Source organism: Hoplias malabaricus, chromosome 15 (assembly GCF_029633855.1).
Source record: "Hoplias malabaricus isolate fHopMal1 chromosome 15, fHopMal1.hap1, whole genome shotgun sequence".
Classification (NCBI taxonomy): Eukaryota; Metazoa; Chordata; class Actinopteri; order Characiformes; family Erythrinidae; genus Hoplias; species Hoplias malabaricus.
Genome location: NC_089814.1, coordinates 32182647 through 32201498, shown reverse-complemented (window position 1 = coordinate 32201498; position 18852 = coordinate 32182647). Strand labels below are relative to the sequence as shown.

Here is an 18852-nt window from a genome sequence, read left to right as displayed (position 1 = left end):
GTGAATGTAACGTTTTCTTTCTCTCTCTCTCTCTTTTTCTCTAGGAGCTGCAGGCGCCATGGTGCCACTCCTTCAGTAGGATGTAGAAAGCAGAAGAAGAGGAGGAGGAGGAGAGAGAGAGACTGGAAAGCTAGAGAGTGGGCGAGCGGCAGGACCACCAGGTCCAGAGAGAGAGAGAAAAAGAGAGAGAGAGAGAGAGAAACTGTGATTAGGAGTGGCTGGTTCACTCTTCTCTGTACAATTGCAGCCTCTGGATCGGTTTAACTGAAAAAGTAAGATCATCACACAATAAATAAATAAATATACACTGTGCCAGTCAAAAGTCTGGATCTCCTCATCAGTGATTGGTGGATTAGAGCTAGTCACTGTGTAGAACTGTGTACCAGCCCCTACCTCACTTTCTAAACAGATTCAAGTGTGAACACAATACGAATCGATTCTTCTTTTCTCTTCCTCAGCATGTGTCACGTGATTGTGACGTGCCGCTCGATGCTCTGGACTCTTCTCAGCATCGTGGCGGCCTTCAGTGAGCTCATCGCCTTCATGAGCACCGATTGGCTGGTGGGTTTCCCGCGGACTCCCGACGCGGTGATCTCCTCCCACGGTGCCCCAGCGGCGGCGGGGGAGGCGTACCGTCCCACGCTGGGTCTTTACGGACGCTGTATCCGACTCCCGCAGCTCCGGCGCGGCGTGCTCTGCGGACCGTACGCCATCCATTTCGGCGAAATCGCCAGCGGCTTCTGGCAGGCCGCCTCCATCTTCCTGGCGGCGGGAATCCTCCTGCTGTGTGCTGTCGCCTTCATCTCCGTCTTCACCATGTGCTTCCAGAGCATCATGAAGAAGAGCATCTTCAATGTGTGCGGACTACTGCAGGCCATCGGAGGTGAGAATCGCACACGGTCACTTGTTTTGATGCCTTAGGGTTAAAGGTTTAAAGGAACTCTATGTAAGATTTGATGTTTGCTCCGGAGCTCCCTCTAGCGTCATTCCTTTTTACAGCACTGGGGAGGGTTCCTACAGTCCCACGAAAGTTGCACAGAGTGCCGTTTCTGTTCAGGTTCGTGGAGTATCAAAATGAAGCTGTTATTTTAAGGTAAAAAAAGTACTTAGTGTTACTTTAAAGATAACGAAACAGGCTAACACTGGCGTCTACAAACATTTGGACAGTTTTTAGCAGAAGTTAAAGGAGTTAAAAGTGAGAGGAAGAGGGGAAGAGGATGGAGGGATGAAAGAACGTTGGAGTGTTGGTAAAATCCTCACGCTGAGGTTGTAGGTTTGTTGCTGTTTAAATATTTACCAGATTCATTCCACACCCAAGTGACTGTTTGAACCCACACACACACACGCTGAAAACTGACGACCACACAGAGGTCACAACTCTCTGGCTGGGGTCAAACACACGGCTGTCTCCATGGAAACCCAATCCTCATTAAAGTATGTGTGTAACTTCATGAGCTCTTCTCCGAGTTGTCGGGGCGAGAGGAGGGTCACACGAGGGGGTGAGATCATTTTGGCTGATCACATGAGGAGGTGAGGTCATCGAGTCTGGATGGCTTTTCTCTTCCACAATGTTCCACCAACCTCAGACCAGGGGAGGGCTGACATTTGAGGTCCCCCCCACCACCGTCTCTGGTGAGGAACAGATAGAGACTGTGACTGAAATCATCTCCGTTTGGGGGTTAAAGGAACACTAGGTACAACGTTTTTAGGGCTCCACCTAGTGTTTTTTTTATTTTTATGGCAAGGGGAGGGAGAAGGCTGGTTTCCTACCCTTCTTCAGAAGATACATAGTGCGGTTTCTCCAGTGCTGAGCTCAGAGTAGCGACGACAGGCTACATTAAGGTCACAGCTCAGTTTTAATTGTCCCGTCTGTGGTTAATCTCGGTGTCCAGCGGTGTGTGTGTGTGTGTGATAACACCAGATGGTTGACCCAGTAATGGCATGCTCTGTCCCACTCTGGAAGAAGCAGCTGCGGTTCTAAATCCACAGCTGTAGGTCGCTAGACTCTTACTTCTGTTCGTCTGTGTTAACGTTTCAGATTTATAGCACGTCGCTTCTTACGCAATCCAATGTCTTTCTCAGCTCTTTTACAGTTTTACAGTTTCTGGAAAATTCTGCACATCCTTATGTTGACCTCAGACTGTGGTTTTTTTTTTTTTCCTTTTCAAAAAACCAGAGTAATATCTGACGGAAAGAAAGGCTCTGACGCTTCTCTGTAAACACAGACCGATGAGTTTAAAGTAAGAGTAACTGATGAATTAAGATCCTTTGCTCATCCTCTTTATCTGAAACAAACAGCAACATTTCTCTTGAGATTTCCCTTAGTGCCCACACTGCTGACCTTTGACCCCTGATCTGCCCGCAGGCTTCTGATTGGCTGCACAGGGCTGCGGTGAGTCATGGCTAGAGTTTGGCTCTGAAAGTCAGGCGTGTCTAAATAAATCTCAGTCTGATTCACCCAAGCAGTGATTCACTACGGCACAGCTGTCTGTCTGTGTGTGTGTGTGTGTAAGAGAGAGAGAGAGAGAGAGAGAGTAAAAGGATACATCATTCATTCATTTATTCATTATCTGTAACCCTTATCCAGTTCAGGGTCGCGGTGGGTCCAGAGCCTACCTGGAAACACTGGGCGCAAGGCAGGAACACACCCTGGAGGGGGCGCCAGTCCTTCACAGGGCAACACAGACACACACACATTCACTCACACACTCACACCTACAGACAATTTTGAGTCGCCAATCCAGCTAACAACTTGTGTTTTTGGACTGTGGGAGGAAACCGGAGCACCCGGAGGAAACCCACGCAGACACAGGGAGAACACACCACACTCCTCACAGACAGTCACCCGGAGGAAACCCACGCAGACACAGGGAGAACACACCACACTCCTCACAGACAGTCACCTGGAGGAAACCCACGCAGACACAGGGAGAACACACCACACTCCTCACAGACAGTCACCCGGAGGAAACCCACGCAGACACAGGGAGAACACACCAACTCCTCACAGACAGTCACCCGGAGGAAACCCACGCAGACACAGGGAGAACACACCAACTCCTCACAGACAGTCACCCGGAGGAAACCCACGCAGACACAGGGAGAACACACCAACTCCTCACAGACAGTCACCCGGAGCGGGAATCGAACCCACAACCTCCAGGTCCCTGGAGCTGTGTGACTGCGACACTTACCTGCTGCGCCACCGTGCCGCCCAAGGATACACCATCAGTGTTTTTATTGCACTGATAAATAGAGTTATGAGGAAAAAACATCTAGAAAATGAGACCTGGGCATTCACTCATTGACTCTGTCCGTCATAGACACACTGTCAAGTCTGATGTGTACTGTGCTGATTGCTCTCTCTCCCTGTGCAGGTCTGTTTCTGATCCTGGGGCTGATGCTGTACCCTGCAGGTTGGGGTTCTGATAAAGTCCAGCTGTACTGCGGCCCGGATGCGTCTCCGTATAAACTCGGCTTGTGCTCCATGGGGTGGGCTTTCTACACAGCACTGGGCGGAACCGTTCTCACTTTCATCTGCGCCGTGTTCTCCGCACAGGCCGAGATCGCCACGTCCAGCGACAAAGTCCAGGAGGAGATCGAGGAAGGGAAGAGCCTCATCTGCCTGCTGTGAGAGAGAGAGAGAGAGAGAGAGAGGATCAGCAAGATCTGTTGTGTCTCCAGCATGGTCTCTTCAGGAGCCATGAACGAGTCCAGGAGTCAAGGAGTTTTTCCCAGGAACCCCCCAAAAACACCTGTCTAATGTCTCCTTTATCAGAGGCTGATTTACCACTAGAACTTACTTTAAACATTTTTGTGGGAGTAGTCCATGGTGCCAAAGCTTCTTGTTTGTCGTCTTCTTTACTATTCCATTGTTGTTTAGTTGTTTTGCTTTTTAAGTGTTTCCTATCAAGTGCCAGTTGTTCTACAAACACTACAATGCATTGTAAATATGAGTGTATATACTGTACATAATAATGATGATGATGATGATGTAGTTGTCGATCTTCATGGTGATGAAGAGGAATATCTCAGTTTGAGTTTGAGAACTGAAGCTTCTTATCTTACAAAATGGTGCTGAAACTATGGAACCACTATCTCAGAGAAACTAGCTCCTTCAACTCTGTCCGCTCTCGGAGAGAATGACCTACGTCTCAGTGGAATTTTTCAGCGGTGTCCAACCAGCAACTAATAGTTCATCCGGACGCGACTGAATCGCAGCTGGAGCTGCATGGGTTTTATCAGCTGAGGCTCTGTAATATACAAAAGGGTGTCGGGTGGTACACACTGCAGATTCAGACTGGATTAAGTATCGGTTATGTTCAGACTGTAAACGCTACACTGCAGATACAGACTGGATTAAGTATCGGTTATGTTCAGACTGTAAGCGCTACACTGCAGATTCAGACTGGATAGTATCGGCTATGTTCAGACTGTAAACGCTACACTGCAGATTCAGACTGGATTAAGAATCGGTTATGTTCAGACTGTAAACGCTACACTGCAGATTCAGACTGGATTAAGTATCGGTTATGTTCAGACTGTAAACGCTACACACTGCAGATTCAGACTGGATTAAGTATCGGTTATGTTCAGACTGTAAACGCTACACTGCAGATTCAGACTGGATTAAGTATCGGTTATGTTCAGACTGTAAACGCTACACACTGCAGATTCAGACTGGATAGTATCGGCTATGTTCAGACTGTAAACGCTACACTGCAGATTCAGACTGGATAGTATCGGCTATGTTCAGACTGTAAGCGCTACACTGCAGATTCAGACTGGATTAAGTATCGGTTATGTTCAGACTGTAAACGCTACACTGCAGATTCAGACTGGATTAAGTATCGGTTATGTTCAGACTGTAAACGCTACACACTGCAGATTCAGACTGGATTAAGTATCGGTTATGTTCAGACTGTAAACGCTACACTGCAGATTCAGACTGGATTAAGTATCGGTTATGTTCAGACTGTAAACGCTACACACTGCAGATTCAGACTGGATTAAGTATCGGTTATGTTCAGACTGTAAACGCTACACTGCAGATTCAGACTGGATTAAGTATCGGTTATGTTCAGACTGTAAGCGCTACACTGCAGATTCAGACTGGATTAAGTATCGGTTATGTTCAGACTGTAAGCGCTACACTGCAGATTCAGACTGGATTAAGAATCGGTTATGTTCAGACTGTAAACGCTACACACTGCAGATTCAGACTGGATTAAGAATCGGTTATGTTCAGACTGTAAGCGCTGCACTGCAGATTCAGACTGGATTAAGTATCGGTTATGTTCAGACTGTAAGCGCTACACTGCAGATTCAGACTGGATTAAGAATCGGTTATGTTCAGACTGTAAGCGCTGCACTGCAGATTCAGACTGGATTAAGTATCGGTTATGTTCAGACTGTAAACGCTACACTGCAGATTCAGACTGGATTAAGTATCGGTTATGTTCAGACTGTAAACGCTACACATGCTGCAAGTTCATCCTGGATTGAATATACTGCAGTTATTACCAAAGACAGAAACCCTCTGCATGCTGCAAATTCATACTGGATTCAAATCACTCCACAACTCCCTCCTGCCAGACACACTCCCCCTCATCCCCAGGAAAACAGAGTTGATAAAGAGGAGGGAAACATTTCCACTGAGCATTCTGGGTAATAGCAACAACCTTAAGAGTTCTTCCAGCTTTCATATCAGTGGGGGGGTGTGTTTCTGAGTGTGTGTTTGTGCTGTAGTTCATTATCCCAAACCATGTCACCATTTCTCTTACAAATAAACCAAACTGTGATTGCTTTCATACAAGTGCCTGATTCATACCTTCACCATTTCTCCATCCGCTTACGTGAGAGAAGAGAGAGAGAGAGAGAGAGAGAGGTGGACATTTTGGGTAGATTGAAGTGTGAAAGGTCTTAAAGGAAATGTCTATAATTGCAGAGAAACGCTCTTCTCTGGTTTGTTTCCGTTCAGAAGCTCTGCATCTTAAAGTGGAACGGTATATTTTCTGTACACATTTATTCAGTTTGAATTACCACAGAAACTCATTTGTATCTGGAGTTGTTTAGTTTTGTAGCACTGTCAGTAAGTGTTTATTTAATGCGGTTGGCACAAATATGTAAATATTACCCACCTATGGAGCAGTTAAAGAGCAATATCCTCATCTCAGTTTATGCTTTTCAACATTGAGCTCTCTTTGTTGTCTGAAACCCTCCAAAATGCTGTTGAACAGAGAGAAAGCCTAGCGTATTGGACTGAGACACTTTGTTTTTAATTAATTGACAGGGCTTCACACATTTGACCAGTTTAGTTTCAAGCGCATAAAGGAGAGCAGCAAATGATGAGGAAACATCCTCTAAATTTTATATAAAAAAAAGTGTTTTTCTGATTACAATCATGACCTATGCCTTTATATCAGAATGTTCTCCTGTTCTGCTGCAGTCAGCGCTTTGCTGTAACTGGGTATCAGTCTTGATATCAGAGATATTCATTGTAGTTTGTGAAAGCCTTGACATTTTTTTATATTTTGTAGATTTTCAGTCATTTTTATGTGTAGCAGAAATTTGATCATTTTCATTGCCCAAAGAAAAACATGGATTTGCAGTCTTTTAGTACATCATTTGAACACAGCAGCTAACGTTAAGGTGATTTCCTTCTTTTATTTCAGATTTTTTAAGTTTATTTTTAGGACGGTCATGATATAATTGTTTAATTTCATTCTGTAGCCACTTCTACCTGTTCAGGGTTGCAGTGGGTCCACGGGTCCACAAGGTAGGAACACGCCCGGGACGGGAGGTGCCGGCCCAACACAGACTCAAAGCTATCAACCCACCAGCATTTTTTTTTCTTGGATTGTGGAAAGAAACCAGAGCATCTGGAGGAAACCCATGAAGAGAAAGATCATAACCCCTGAGGTGGGGTTTGAACCCACAACCTTAGGACCATAAGAGACTGTGTAGCAGTATTTTAATATTTTAAAGCCTCCAACTGTTTGTGAACAATGTATGAAACAATACAACCATCATTAGATTTTTTTTTTTTTTATTGACAGGTGCACATTTACGTCATACAAAGCAAAACCAGCCACGGAATACAGCCAAGGTTCATACCATTCATCACAAAGCAACATGATCTACATCATGACCTTGTTTTCACCGTCATAGCTGAGGACTATCAGTGACCGTGGCAATAAGATGATAGAGCAGAGCAGTGATCCAGCAGATGGTTATGACAGGCGTCACAGCGTATGGAAAGTGCGTACACCAACAAAAGAAAGCCAAAGACTATAGTATAAGCAGACTATAGTCATTACGTGATGGATATTCTCTTTGCTCCACGATTCTTCAGAGCCGTTTTCATTCAACACCTCCTATGAGTTCTAGTCCTCTGTATGAAGAATAATTTGATCCGCTAAAGAATTATTTAAAACATTTCACGTCAAGGCCATGAGTCATTGTATTCTTTAAGACCTCATTAATTAAAGTGTCTTCTCAAAGGCTTAAAACAAAGGGAAAAATCAGACCATGGAGAGATGACTTACACAATCCAAATCCCCACGGTCTCACCCCAAATCAGTCACCAGTACGTCATCACATTTCCTTAATTTAAAGAAAATAAAAACAAACAAGTCCTTTGGTTTAAAACAAGAGAAACAAAAAAGCAGTAAAATACGGTCTTTGAAACTCCAAATTCAGAACACCACCGAGAGGACGCGAAAGAACGGGAAAAGCTTATAAAACAACTGTGTTACAAATCTATGAGAGAAAACAGCACAAACGTGAATTGGCACATGAGCGTGTATAGATCTGCTTCTTGGACTTTGGGTGGCACACAGATGTAGGCATTTTACAACAGCTGAACTGAGTGAAAACAACAGCATGCATCATGCTTAGAAAGAGAAAAACCTAAAACCTAAAAAGGTATTAAAGATCAGTTAAACTTTCAAGGCCTGACTTTGAACAAAACAAACAGACAGCAGCAGAGTTGGCTCTTCACAGATTAGACGAAAGTAACAGAAACAATGCGCTGTTACTCTTGAAAGGACGAGGTTTAACAGCCAATAAAACGTCTTCAGACTTTGACCTGAACGAAGACGCCAAACTGTTTTCAAATCGCGATAAATTCAACGATACGGAAGAAATGTATTGTTTCTGTAATAAACTCCAAAGACCAAAAGGGAAAGGATGATTTTCAGGGTGCTGTCAAACCGTTCAGCTCTAGAATCAAAAGCCCTATTGCTGCTATAACATTGAGTGAGCGTCGCTCCTTTCGTTTTTGGTAACAGTGACATGGAGAGACGTAAACAGAAAGCAAACACAGGCTTCGAATTAAGTGAAAAAGCTCGACCATGAAATAATTCTGACCAGAGAGAAAGTCTAGCATGTAACAGTACATTCGTACGAACAATGTATCACTTAGAAAACTCATTAACAACAGTGCAGTTCTGTACAGTACACTTTGGCAATGAGGCCAGGCTCCAAAGCTACATACATCTTCCATGGAGTTGTATTTAATAATAATAAAAAAAAAAAAAAAAAAAAAAGACTTTCTAAAACGTTCTAATGTACAACAGAATTATGTACAGTTAACCGAACCTACAAAACGTTCCACTCGTTTACATCCATGTGGGCTCACCTTTATACAAACACCCCTACACACACACGGCGTAGGCCGAGCAATGTTTTAGAAACGACAGAGTGTGCTGAAAAGAAATGAGAACCTAAACATCACCTGAAACATCAGCGTCAGGATAATCTCGCCTACAAGAATGCTTCTACATAATCTTCCAAAGAAGATTTAGACCCTACAGGCCGCGAGAAGGTGCTTCGGTGAGGTATTCCAAGAAAGATACACTGCTAATTTGAACCCAGTCTCTCAAAAGAATCTTAAGTGTTAAGCTCACCTTTAGAGAGAGATAGAGATCAGTGTGATGATCTCTTAAGGATCTTCTTGGCTCTAAGATACTTTTGGGAAACCCAGCCTTGGAGTGTATTCGCCGTGAACTCACTTTACACCAGCAGTGTACTAATTGGAAGCCACCTCTTGGCGTTTGGTTTCATTGCACCATTCACTAGTACCACACCACTCTAACTCCAAACAGGTCTCCTGTTTTCCAGCTGTTCCTCTTTAGATGATTCAGGATGTGGCTTCTTACCGAAGACGCAATTCCAAAAATAACCCCACAAGGATTGTGCTCCAAGCATTGACCTACTATTTAGCTGCCAGGAGAGAAAAACAAAGGCTCTGGGTGCAAAATGGATTCAAGAAAAGGTGTAAATGAAGAAAAAGAAGCAAAACACATAGCCAAAAGCGAAACTGAGACGAGTTAAATAAGCGTGCATGTAAAGTGAGAGACGGAGGAGGGACTGTGAATGCTCGAGGAAGGACAAAGGCAGGAGAGGTATGGTGTGTCCCCTTGCCCCTCCACACAAACTCTTTAAGCCCATGGAGTGTCAATGGCTCAGCTATAATGGAAGCTTCTTCAGCTGCTCAAAGGTGATGAAGAACTACGGCTTTGGTTAAGGGAATAACCTTCAGGTTTGTCTCAGAATAATACAAAACATACCAATAAACTCTTCCACGCTGACCTCTAGTGGACAGAAAAAAAGCAACCCATAAACCAAGGTGAAGTCTACAATGAAGGATACAATAATATTCCAGGGTCCCAGACGCAGCCAGTTGGGCCAGAATCCCTTGTAGAGGGCGAAGAAGCCTTCGTTTCTCCAGGTCTGCATGAGCCCATCTAGGGTTCCTTTGTACAGGAAGTTGCCAGACAGCACCCTCTGGTTCATCATCCGAGTCCTCACCACGTCTACAGGATTGGAGGCGAGCGCCCCCGCCAGGCCACAGGCAAAACTGGAACTGTACACAGACACACACACAGTCAATTACACCACAGCTGTGTTCCCAAAATGAGCAGCTGGAAAAGGAAGGTCTTTTAGGTCCCTGTTCTCTGAAGGCCCCTTGTTTGTTTAACGTAATGCAAAACAGAATGGAAGAGAGCAGCTGCATCTTAAAATGTCTCCCTCCTCCCTCTGTAGAGCGGTATCTTAGTCATGAAACTACAGCTCGTTCCCCAAAATAACGCATTAGGTGTGTGACTGAATGCCTTGTGTATACTGATATAAAGTGCACGGGTCTGTGTTCTAACATTTATAAACTTTTACTGAGTGTTCAGTAAACAATCTCATGATGTGTGCAGTGCACTCTATAGGTAGAGAAAGGGATTAAGACTAGCCTTGGACTACACAGCCATTTGTGTTGGGATTTTCCATTGAAAAGGCGATATAGTCCAGGACTAGGTATAATCCCTGTCTGGGAAACCACTAGAGGCGGGCGATACGGCCCTAAAACGATATCACAATATTTCAAGGTACTTTGGCGATAACGATATTTTTGGTGATTATCATTAAAACACTGAAAAATACTTTCTTAAAATTAAAGAACACACTACGGCAAAAAAATAAGTGTTATATTTATATTAATTTAAATATGTATTTAATCCCGCGCCAGGTGACTGTCTGTGAGGAGTGTGGTGTGTTCTCCCTGTGTCTGCGTGGGTTTCCTCCGGGTGACTGTCTGTGAGGAGTCTGGTGTGTTCTCCCTGTGTCTGCGTGGGTTTCCTCCGGGTGACTGTCTGTGAGGAGTGTGGTGTGTTCTCTCTGTGTCTGCGTGGGTTTCCTCCGGGTGACTGTCTGTGATGAGTGTGGTGTGTTCTCCCTGTGTCTGCGTGATATAATACGGCACAGCCCTAGAACCCTTTAGTCTTCTAGACTAATACACCACACTGAGTACAAATGGATTCAGAAACACGCCAGATCAGCTCTACTCACATGAAATGAGTTAAAACAGTGTCTCCCATCAGGCCGGAACGAATCAAGTGTTTCTTGGTGATGTCATACACAGGGAGCTCTACGCCAACCACGATGGCAGCTCTCTGTGCTGTGGGAATGACGCCCTGCAACACACAAACACGTTGTTATAAGTACACACCTATAAATACACAGTTTTGTTTGGGATCAGACAGTCCCACTTAAATGAGAGTTGTTGTATTTCAGAGTTTGGTATGTACCGTGTACGTTAAAATCAAAATTCCACATACAACAGTCTACTGTGATAGGATTAGTGTAATAACCATACAGTATATGTCCATGTAATCAATGCTGTTTTAGTTGTTGCAGGAAACGTACCCTCCACAACCCTCTGGTGCCCTCGGTCTGGTAGATGTTGATGAAGTTGGCCATCATACTGCCCTGCAGCAGACTGCCCTGAGCCTGCATTCGAATCTGTACGACAACACAAGACAATAAAAGCTTTAATAAAACCGACTGTTTTAGAGCAGATGTGTTTTGAGGAAGTGAGGAACTGCAGAATGTCTCTACGTTCACAGCTCACCTGCTCAGAAAACCTAAGGTGACAATGAGTGGAGGAATATGACGAGTGCAGGTGCTTATAGACAAAGATAAATCTAAGCTATGTACATTCTATCATGCTTTGAGGTGTGTATAAATAAATATGACCACGATTATGGATAAGAATGACGAGGAAGTCAGTGAATAAGTATTTGTTACTGTGGGGTAGGGGCTTCACCGTCACAAAAGTCTGATCAACTGGCTGCTGTTTCATTAGGAACTAAATTGACATCTTTGAGAAATACATCGGTAAGTGGGTTTAGAAATCGGGATCAAAAACACTTCAGTGACTGTGATGCTTTAATGTGAAATGTAGCAAGCAGAAAAAACCCCCAGAAGTTCAGCAGTGCCTCAGGTGAGTGATAATACCTATTAAGGATGTGATCAGACTATGCCTGCAGGGACAGTTTGTCCACAACTGCTTAGAGAGGGATATTATAGGATGGTTGCCTTGACGTACCCCTCATTACACACACACACACACACTAATAAACATAAGTTCAGTGATATATAAAAAACAGACACTAGTCTACAGAGATGTGGAAAATCATGATATGGCTACAATGTCCTACCTGGTCGATTATACAGAACCGTTGGCTGATTGTGTGTGTATTTTACTTTTCCAGTTAAATAATTTTATTTACTTAGACTACTGTCTTCATTCATTCATTCATTATCTGTAAGCGCATATCCAGTTTGCGGTGGGTCCACAGCCTACCTGGAATCATAGGGCGCAAGGCGGGAATACACCCTGGAGGGGGCGCCAGTCCTTCACAGGGCGCCACACACATTCACTCACACCTATGGACACTTTCGAGTCGCCAATCCACCTACCAACATGTGTTTTTGGACCGAGGGAGGAAACCGGAGCACCCGGAGGAAACCCACACAGACACAGGGAGAACACATGACACTCCTCACAGTCAAACTCACTCCTCCCTGGAGCTGTGTGACATTGACACTACCTGCTGCACCACCGTGCTGCCTCAGATTTAACTTTTATTTTTATTTATTATTTTTCATTTTTTATAAATGTTTGAGTTTAGTTTCTAACTCCAAAAACTACCATACTGCAAAACATACTGCAAAAAAAAATGAACAGCTCCAAACCCTGGTGTCAGAAGTATCAACATCAATGAACAGAAATCATTAACGACTTTAGAAAGTTACCTTAAGCACATCTGTGGGGTTAGCTAAAGAAGAGGACAACACTCCGGACACCACACCACAGAACACATTGATAACCATGGTCTCATCTGCAAGGGGCAAAGATAAAAGAAGACACTGTTAAGGTTCTGAGTTTGTCGTCCAGAAAACAGAAAAGGTACAGAGAGTACACGCTACAAAAAAAAAAAGAAGGTACCACAAACAGAGTCTCTAATAGTGATCCAGCAAAATGACTAGAAACAAAGTGTAGAGGTGGACATGCAGTAACCAGCTGAAATGAGATTATTATCTGGTACATGATAATAAAAAAGACATTTGACTCCAAAAAGAAGGAAGGGGGCTTTGTGAGAGGTCTGGATCTTGTGTTAACAGAGGATCCTCGAGATTAGATAATCTAAAGGCCTGGAAGATATCAACCATCATTTACAAGTAAAACATAACCATGCTTTAGGAACAATTTTGATAGAAAACTAAACATGGGCATGGGGCAATATTATATTTTATAAATCAACCAGGCCTTGTGATTTTTCTTATCACAGAGCTAAATGGTAACAATATGTACACAATAGTATTAGCACAAAGCTAATATATATAAAACTAATCAGATTAGATTTTAGATAAACCTAAAAGCAGTCAAATGTAAAGACACAATCAGTGTTAGTCACCAATTTACGCCTACCAACAGTTGACAGGCTTGATAACAGGAGGTAAAGGAGAGGAACAAAAAATAAATAAACAAGTATGGATCGAGTTTAGAACAATAGTTACAGTAATTCCTTGTTCAATGTGACCAACAGTTAGTGTGGACCACCACGCGCCGTTCATTTCGGCATTGGAATCCCCACACCAGCAGGCAAACCAAAGCCTGTATCAAAATAAGCATTCGACACACAGTGGCAACATCCTTGGCAAAGCATGCAGTGAGAAATTCAGAAAGGATTTATAAATAACTTTTAAAAATACCAGGCCGCACACAAAGGCACCATTGGCTTTAATGTGAAGATCGGCCGTTTCTGACAGATTACAGCAGGGGTTCAAGTAACGCTGATGTTGTTTACTGGAGAAAGAGGTGATGTGGGTAGAAATATGCTGGCGCCAGTGCCAGTTAATGTCAAACAGCACTCTGCCTCTTTGGCTTCACCGTCTCCTGTTTGGTCAGTGCATTAGTGACGGTGGATGCACCGTGTTTTGGAGACAGAACAATAACCCCAAAAAGGTTTTGAGAGAGCTAGGCAGTGATGGAGCTGGCAGAGGTGCTGGAAAACTCTGACAAGTGCAGCTCAGTAAACTACACGCCGGTGAAAGCAAAAACAAAACACGTTCACAACAGATACACTTCTAACGCTCTTGAGAGTTGTTCACTGGTGTTTTGTTCATATCTAAAGCTAGGGACATGCAAAAACAACATCAGGTTTTTCTTGAACTCCTGCCATTTCAATTCCAATGTGTCCAATAAACCTCCACCAATTCAGAGTCCACCGTTTAGACCAGATTAAAAAGTGAATTATTAGAAGCCCCACTTAGGGCTGGACAATAATTCAATATCAAAATATATCGCAATTTATAATGTTTCAATAACTGATTTTTAAACACATTTCAATATTTCGATATCCATCATTTACAGCATCTGTCACTGACTGACGGTCATTAGAGGGCGCTCTCGTCAGGTCAGCACTCAATTTACAATGTAGTTTATAAATATTAATATTGACAAAGCCAGTAGGTTGTTGTTTGATGGCGATGTCATGGCTGTTTCCATCGTTCATATCGAATTATATCATAGCGACCAAAATTAAGAAATGTATTGTGATATAAATATTGACCGTATTGTCCAGCTCTAACCACACTCAACAAACACATCCACCAGGCAGCAAAGCTACAACTACCCTGCCATAAACCCAATAAGACCACTGTAGAGTCATGTGATGTTTTGGTAATAAAATAGTAATATAACAGGTGTTTCTTAAAAGGAATGGCAATAAGAAATAAGAAAACACCAAGTACATTTTTTAAAATACTATAAACGACCAAAGGAAATAGGTCGGTCATACAGTACTCGGCTAGATTGTTAAACAACTCCAAACCTACAGGGGGAGTTGGAGGCTCTGCATCTGCATGTTCCTTCTCTCAGTAAAATTCTATTTTCTTTAACCGCCGCAGTTTAACAGTCAGCCTGTTGTTGTTCTTTAAGCTTTTGTGTTCCACTCCAAACAAGACAAGCTGTTCAGCCGCCATCTTCCTGCTCATTAGTTTGAGCTGTAACCTTGACAACGGTGCTCTGATTGGTCAGCCAGATTTTAACGTATCGGTAAAACGCAGAAAACAGAACGGGTTTCAGAGTGGGTTTTTTTTGTCCGTAAAAATCGGACTCGGTGTGAAATGGCCTTTATTTTACTTTAAGCAAATTTGAGAAACTAAACCTCTGAATTTCTGGAAATCATTGTGTTTGAAAAACGATCCTTCATACACTGTGTTGAGAAGTCTGTGCCGTCTGAAGTGCACTGAACAGTAAGAGAAATGGCAGACACTGTCCAGAAGTAATGTAATTTCTTTTAGATCTAATTCAGTGTTTCTCAATTCTGCTCCTGAGGTACCACTGACCTGAATGTTGTAATATTCGCCCTGCTCTAAAACTCACAGTTCAACACAGTTCAGTGGCTTTGGCTGTGTTTGAAGCGATGGATCCATCTACCTCTAGATACACGGTAACAACAGAATAATTAAAAGTGAGCAGATAAAAAGGTGCGATATCTTTTTAAAAATTGCTAAGGGCATGTTTATGGCTACCAGTAGCAAGGATAAAAATTCTTGTACTGCTCGGCTTCAACGAAATAATGAATGGCAAGTGACAGAGTGAGTAGACAGCGGTATATAATCACACTCACCTTCTGGACGGCTCACAAATAATTTCTTCAGTGTATTGTACGTGCCGATCTTAATTGTCCCGTATGAAGCTTGTCTTAGTAGCGCAGGTGAGATCCTTAAAAGAGAAAATCAATAACATCGAATTAGTGCTACCGACATGGCTCTCAGGCAGCAAGGAAAGTGTAACAGGAAGCAGTGCCATTTGTTTTAAAAAGGTATTACTGCAGATTTCATTGGCTAGAGGGATCAATTAAAAATCACGCTCGATTAAACGGCATAGAAGGCTGCATTTGCTGAGCTTATGTCCTACAAAATAGAAACATAATGAAGGTATTCCCCAAACTTTCATTAAGTAAAAACCCTAATGAAAAACGGCAAACAAAGAAATATATGGAAGTAAAAACTCAACAGTTTTCATTTCTGAAAGTAATTGGTCTTCATAGAGTTACATAGCGCAGTTGCTACAGCGCTGAACCTGGAGTAGCAACAACAGACTCTGTTCTCCCTATTACAGTTCAATGAAGATTCTCAATGATTTCCAAGCTGTAATTAAGATACAAAAGTGACACAGTGTCCCTTTAACAGGGTATTTTACTCTACTTTTTGGTAATCCCTTCCTAAGAGAACTGGAATTGTGGTTAACCCACAGGGGGGTGTTGCTGTCACACACCTCCAGGGGTCCTGGGGCTGCTACAACATCCCAATGCGTCCCCAACACAATCAAAAAGATGTCTAACCCATTGCCGTATGACAGCCGGGATCTCCTTTGTGTCCTACATCTGTAGCAGGCCACATACGCACATCATTAAGGTCTCCTGGGAAATATTTATCCACCATCAACACTGTTGCTTCCGTCACAAATTCCAAACATAAGCAGTAACTGGTGAACCACACAACACCCGTGAAAAACCCACGTATAAACAGCTTTTTGTTTCTCTTGAACTGATCACAAGACTGATGTTGCAGCACATAATTAAGAAATCTGGACTGATTAGACAGACTGTTGTAAGGAATTGTGTGTACACATGATAGTCTAATCACACACAAGTTACATCACACATTGTCCCCACTCTGTGCAAGAGATATCAGATGATCTTTATCTATGAAGCAGTGTTTGAGGCTGAGACCATACACACAGACACCAGCCAAACTGTTAACATTAGTGACGTGTACAGCGCTAGACTCAGCAACATGTCGACATATCTATCTACAACATGTGGTTTTAATATCACCTATTTTTAGCTCTTAGCTAGGGCCACCTCTATGATATAAGAGTCATAAAATAGCATTGCTCGATAAGAACAGACGGTCCACCGGCACCAAAACCAACGGCACCATTCAAAAGATGGTGGACGCTTTCCCAATTTCACGATACAAACGACATGTGCCGGAGGTACACCAAACCACATCATTACCCAGAGTACAAGGCTCGGATTCCCTCCTCTCGTCCAATCCTGAGCAAGGCATGGAACATGCCCCTGTAGCGGACCTCCATGCACTGGGATTGGCCTTGGACTTGCAACCGCGTCTTCGTCAGATCAATGGGGAAGGTACCTGCAGCATTCAAAGAGAGGCATTTCATGCAGTGAGAAGATGCACATGAATAGCTATTGCTTTTGTTTGTTGTGGACCTGTTCAAATTAAACAGAAATAATGCAATTCAAGATTTCGATTCTTGTTTCGGGTGATGTGTCTTCTACATGCCACACTGTTTGATGCAGACATTACAGAATTATCTAAGGGTCTTGTGATATAATATATAACCACATCGCAATCTGCATCATAGGCCTAATCGTTTGGAAATACAGATACAGTGCAGTATTAGAGGCATAATTTAAAATTAATATCAAGATTTTTGGGTTCTAGATTTCACTATGTACTCATATATCTATGATTTTTGTTTTATTATGATAGCAAAACGTATCACAATAATGATATATTCATACCGGCCACTTCTACCTCCACCCACAGATTACAGTCCAGGGCCGTGCAGCATGCATTACATTACACAGCATTATATTACACTGCACTGCAGGTAATTCTCCTGTAATTTGAGCAAGAAATACACAGATTTCTGCCGATTCCCCTCGTGTGCGGTCTCTATGGCCTTTCTCCTCCGTTGAGATGAGGGCCAGCGGGCAGATGAAGAGATGTGGCAGGTGCAGGGCTCACCGAACTCGGCGACGATCGAGGCCATCCCCCCGTAGACGAACGGTTTCCAGTTGAGGTTCGCCATCTCCGCCGCGGCTCCCTCCGCCTGCTGAAGACCCAATAAAAAGAGAAAGAAGCCGAAATGGCTGTAAACAAGCCGTTTCCATCGAACATCACCCAGCATCGCGCAGACCGTTATTAATACACTACACCCAGCGTAGTCAGCCGCGGAGCCTAATGAACGCCGGGGAAAAAAAACATACACACACCAGAGACAAAAATCCGGCAACGTCATTGGTCAGCGGCGCCGTCCGTCAAGCACCGACGGCTTCTGATTGGCTGAAACCGGCACCGCTCAGCCCACTCTCGTTAACGGCCACCTTGAGTGACAGCTCCTCATAAACCGTCACATTGGCGAGCGTGAGACGTTATAAAAAAGCAGCCAAAATGCAAAAATCTGACCAACAGAAGCGATTCTCACGTTTCTGACAGCAGATAATATCTTGCACATTCTAACAGGAGCCATACTGCCGTGTGTGTGCAACTAGTGACATTAGCCGAGCGCTTAGCCACTTAGCAAAACGGTCAACTGTTACACTCAGACTCATAAAACAACCCAAAACACTTCGGCTTTAAATAACAGGCAACTCCACACTCCTGCAGCGCACCTACCTGACTTTCTGCCCCCCGCAGGCCCCCGCTACTTCACCTTCGACTCCATTCTGACGGACTGGGCTGAATTCGAGTACTTTATGAGCGGTAAACTTGAGAAGCGGAGCACTTCTGTTTCATTTTCCCTCGATTCGCCCGAAGAGAGGAAACCACCTCGCGGAAGTCCCGCCCACCTTCCCGTGACTTCAGCCCCCTCCACGGCCTCTGTTCAAAGTCACTGTGCCCTTACCTGAGAGAGACCACAGCACGGTGTGTTTATGTTCATATTCAGTGTTTGGTCCTTGCCATTAAACTCCCTGAGGCTATTTATAGAACACTGTAAAGGAAATGTTAAGTTAAATAGTCATTAAACGTCTATAACTGCTTCATCCAGTTAAGGGGTTGTGGCGTGGCCGGAATCTACCTGGAGGCACTGGACACAAGGCAGGAACACGCCCTGGACAGGCTACAAATCCATCACAGTGTTTGGGGGTTTGCTGTTTGGCCAAAACAAGTGTAACATGTAAACTATTAAACCTGCATAATAGGAAAATGGGTTCAACATGTTATATTCTCATTCTTCAGAATAAAAACATCCTT

The 18852-nt window shown here is 43.5% G+C and overlaps 2 protein-coding genes across 5 annotated transcripts in view; one reads left to right on the top strand and one right to left on the bottom strand.

Annotated features, from left to right (window-relative positions):
* The window catches only part of lhfpl2a (LHFPL tetraspan subfamily member 2a), a 36852-nt gene extending 31062 nt beyond the window's left edge, over positions 1-5790 (top strand). For both annotated transcript variants that reach the window (XM_066646417.1, XM_066646418.1), the window contains exons 2-4: positions 45-272; positions 459-883; positions 3378-5790. In XM_066646417.1, coding sequence (XP_066502514.1) covers positions 460-883; positions 3378-3634 — 681 coding nt within the window. In that variant the 5' untranslated portion in view covers positions 45-272; position 459 and the 3' untranslated portion in view covers positions 3635-5790. The remainder of the gene's footprint in view (positions 1-44; positions 273-458; positions 884-3377) is intronic.
* A 1268-nt stretch (positions 5791-7058) lies between these two features.
* On the bottom strand, positions 7059-18492 carry slc25a14 (solute carrier family 25 member 14). 3 transcript variants are annotated; one of them, XM_066646438.1, is made up of 9 exons: positions 18274-18492; positions 17623-17707; positions 16866-17004; positions 15471-15565; positions 12589-12674; positions 11197-11292; positions 10840-10964; positions 9655-9868; positions 7059-9513 (listed from the first exon to the last, which is right to left on the bottom strand). In XM_066646438.1, exons 2-9 carry the CDS (start codon positions 17684-17686, stop codon positions 9472-9474), a joined length of 861 nt encoding a protein of 286 aa, XP_066502535.1. In that variant the 5' UTR covers positions 17687-17707; positions 18274-18492; the 3' UTR covers positions 7059-9471. The 3 variants fall into 3 exon arrangements, with proteins under 3 accessions (XP_066502535.1, XP_066502534.1, XP_066502533.1); XM_066646437.1 differs by having other exon boundaries at positions 17623-17710; positions 18274-18491; XM_066646436.1 differs by lacking the exon at positions 18274-18492 and having other exon boundaries at positions 17623-17833.
* Positions 18493-18852: the final 360 nt, after the last annotated feature.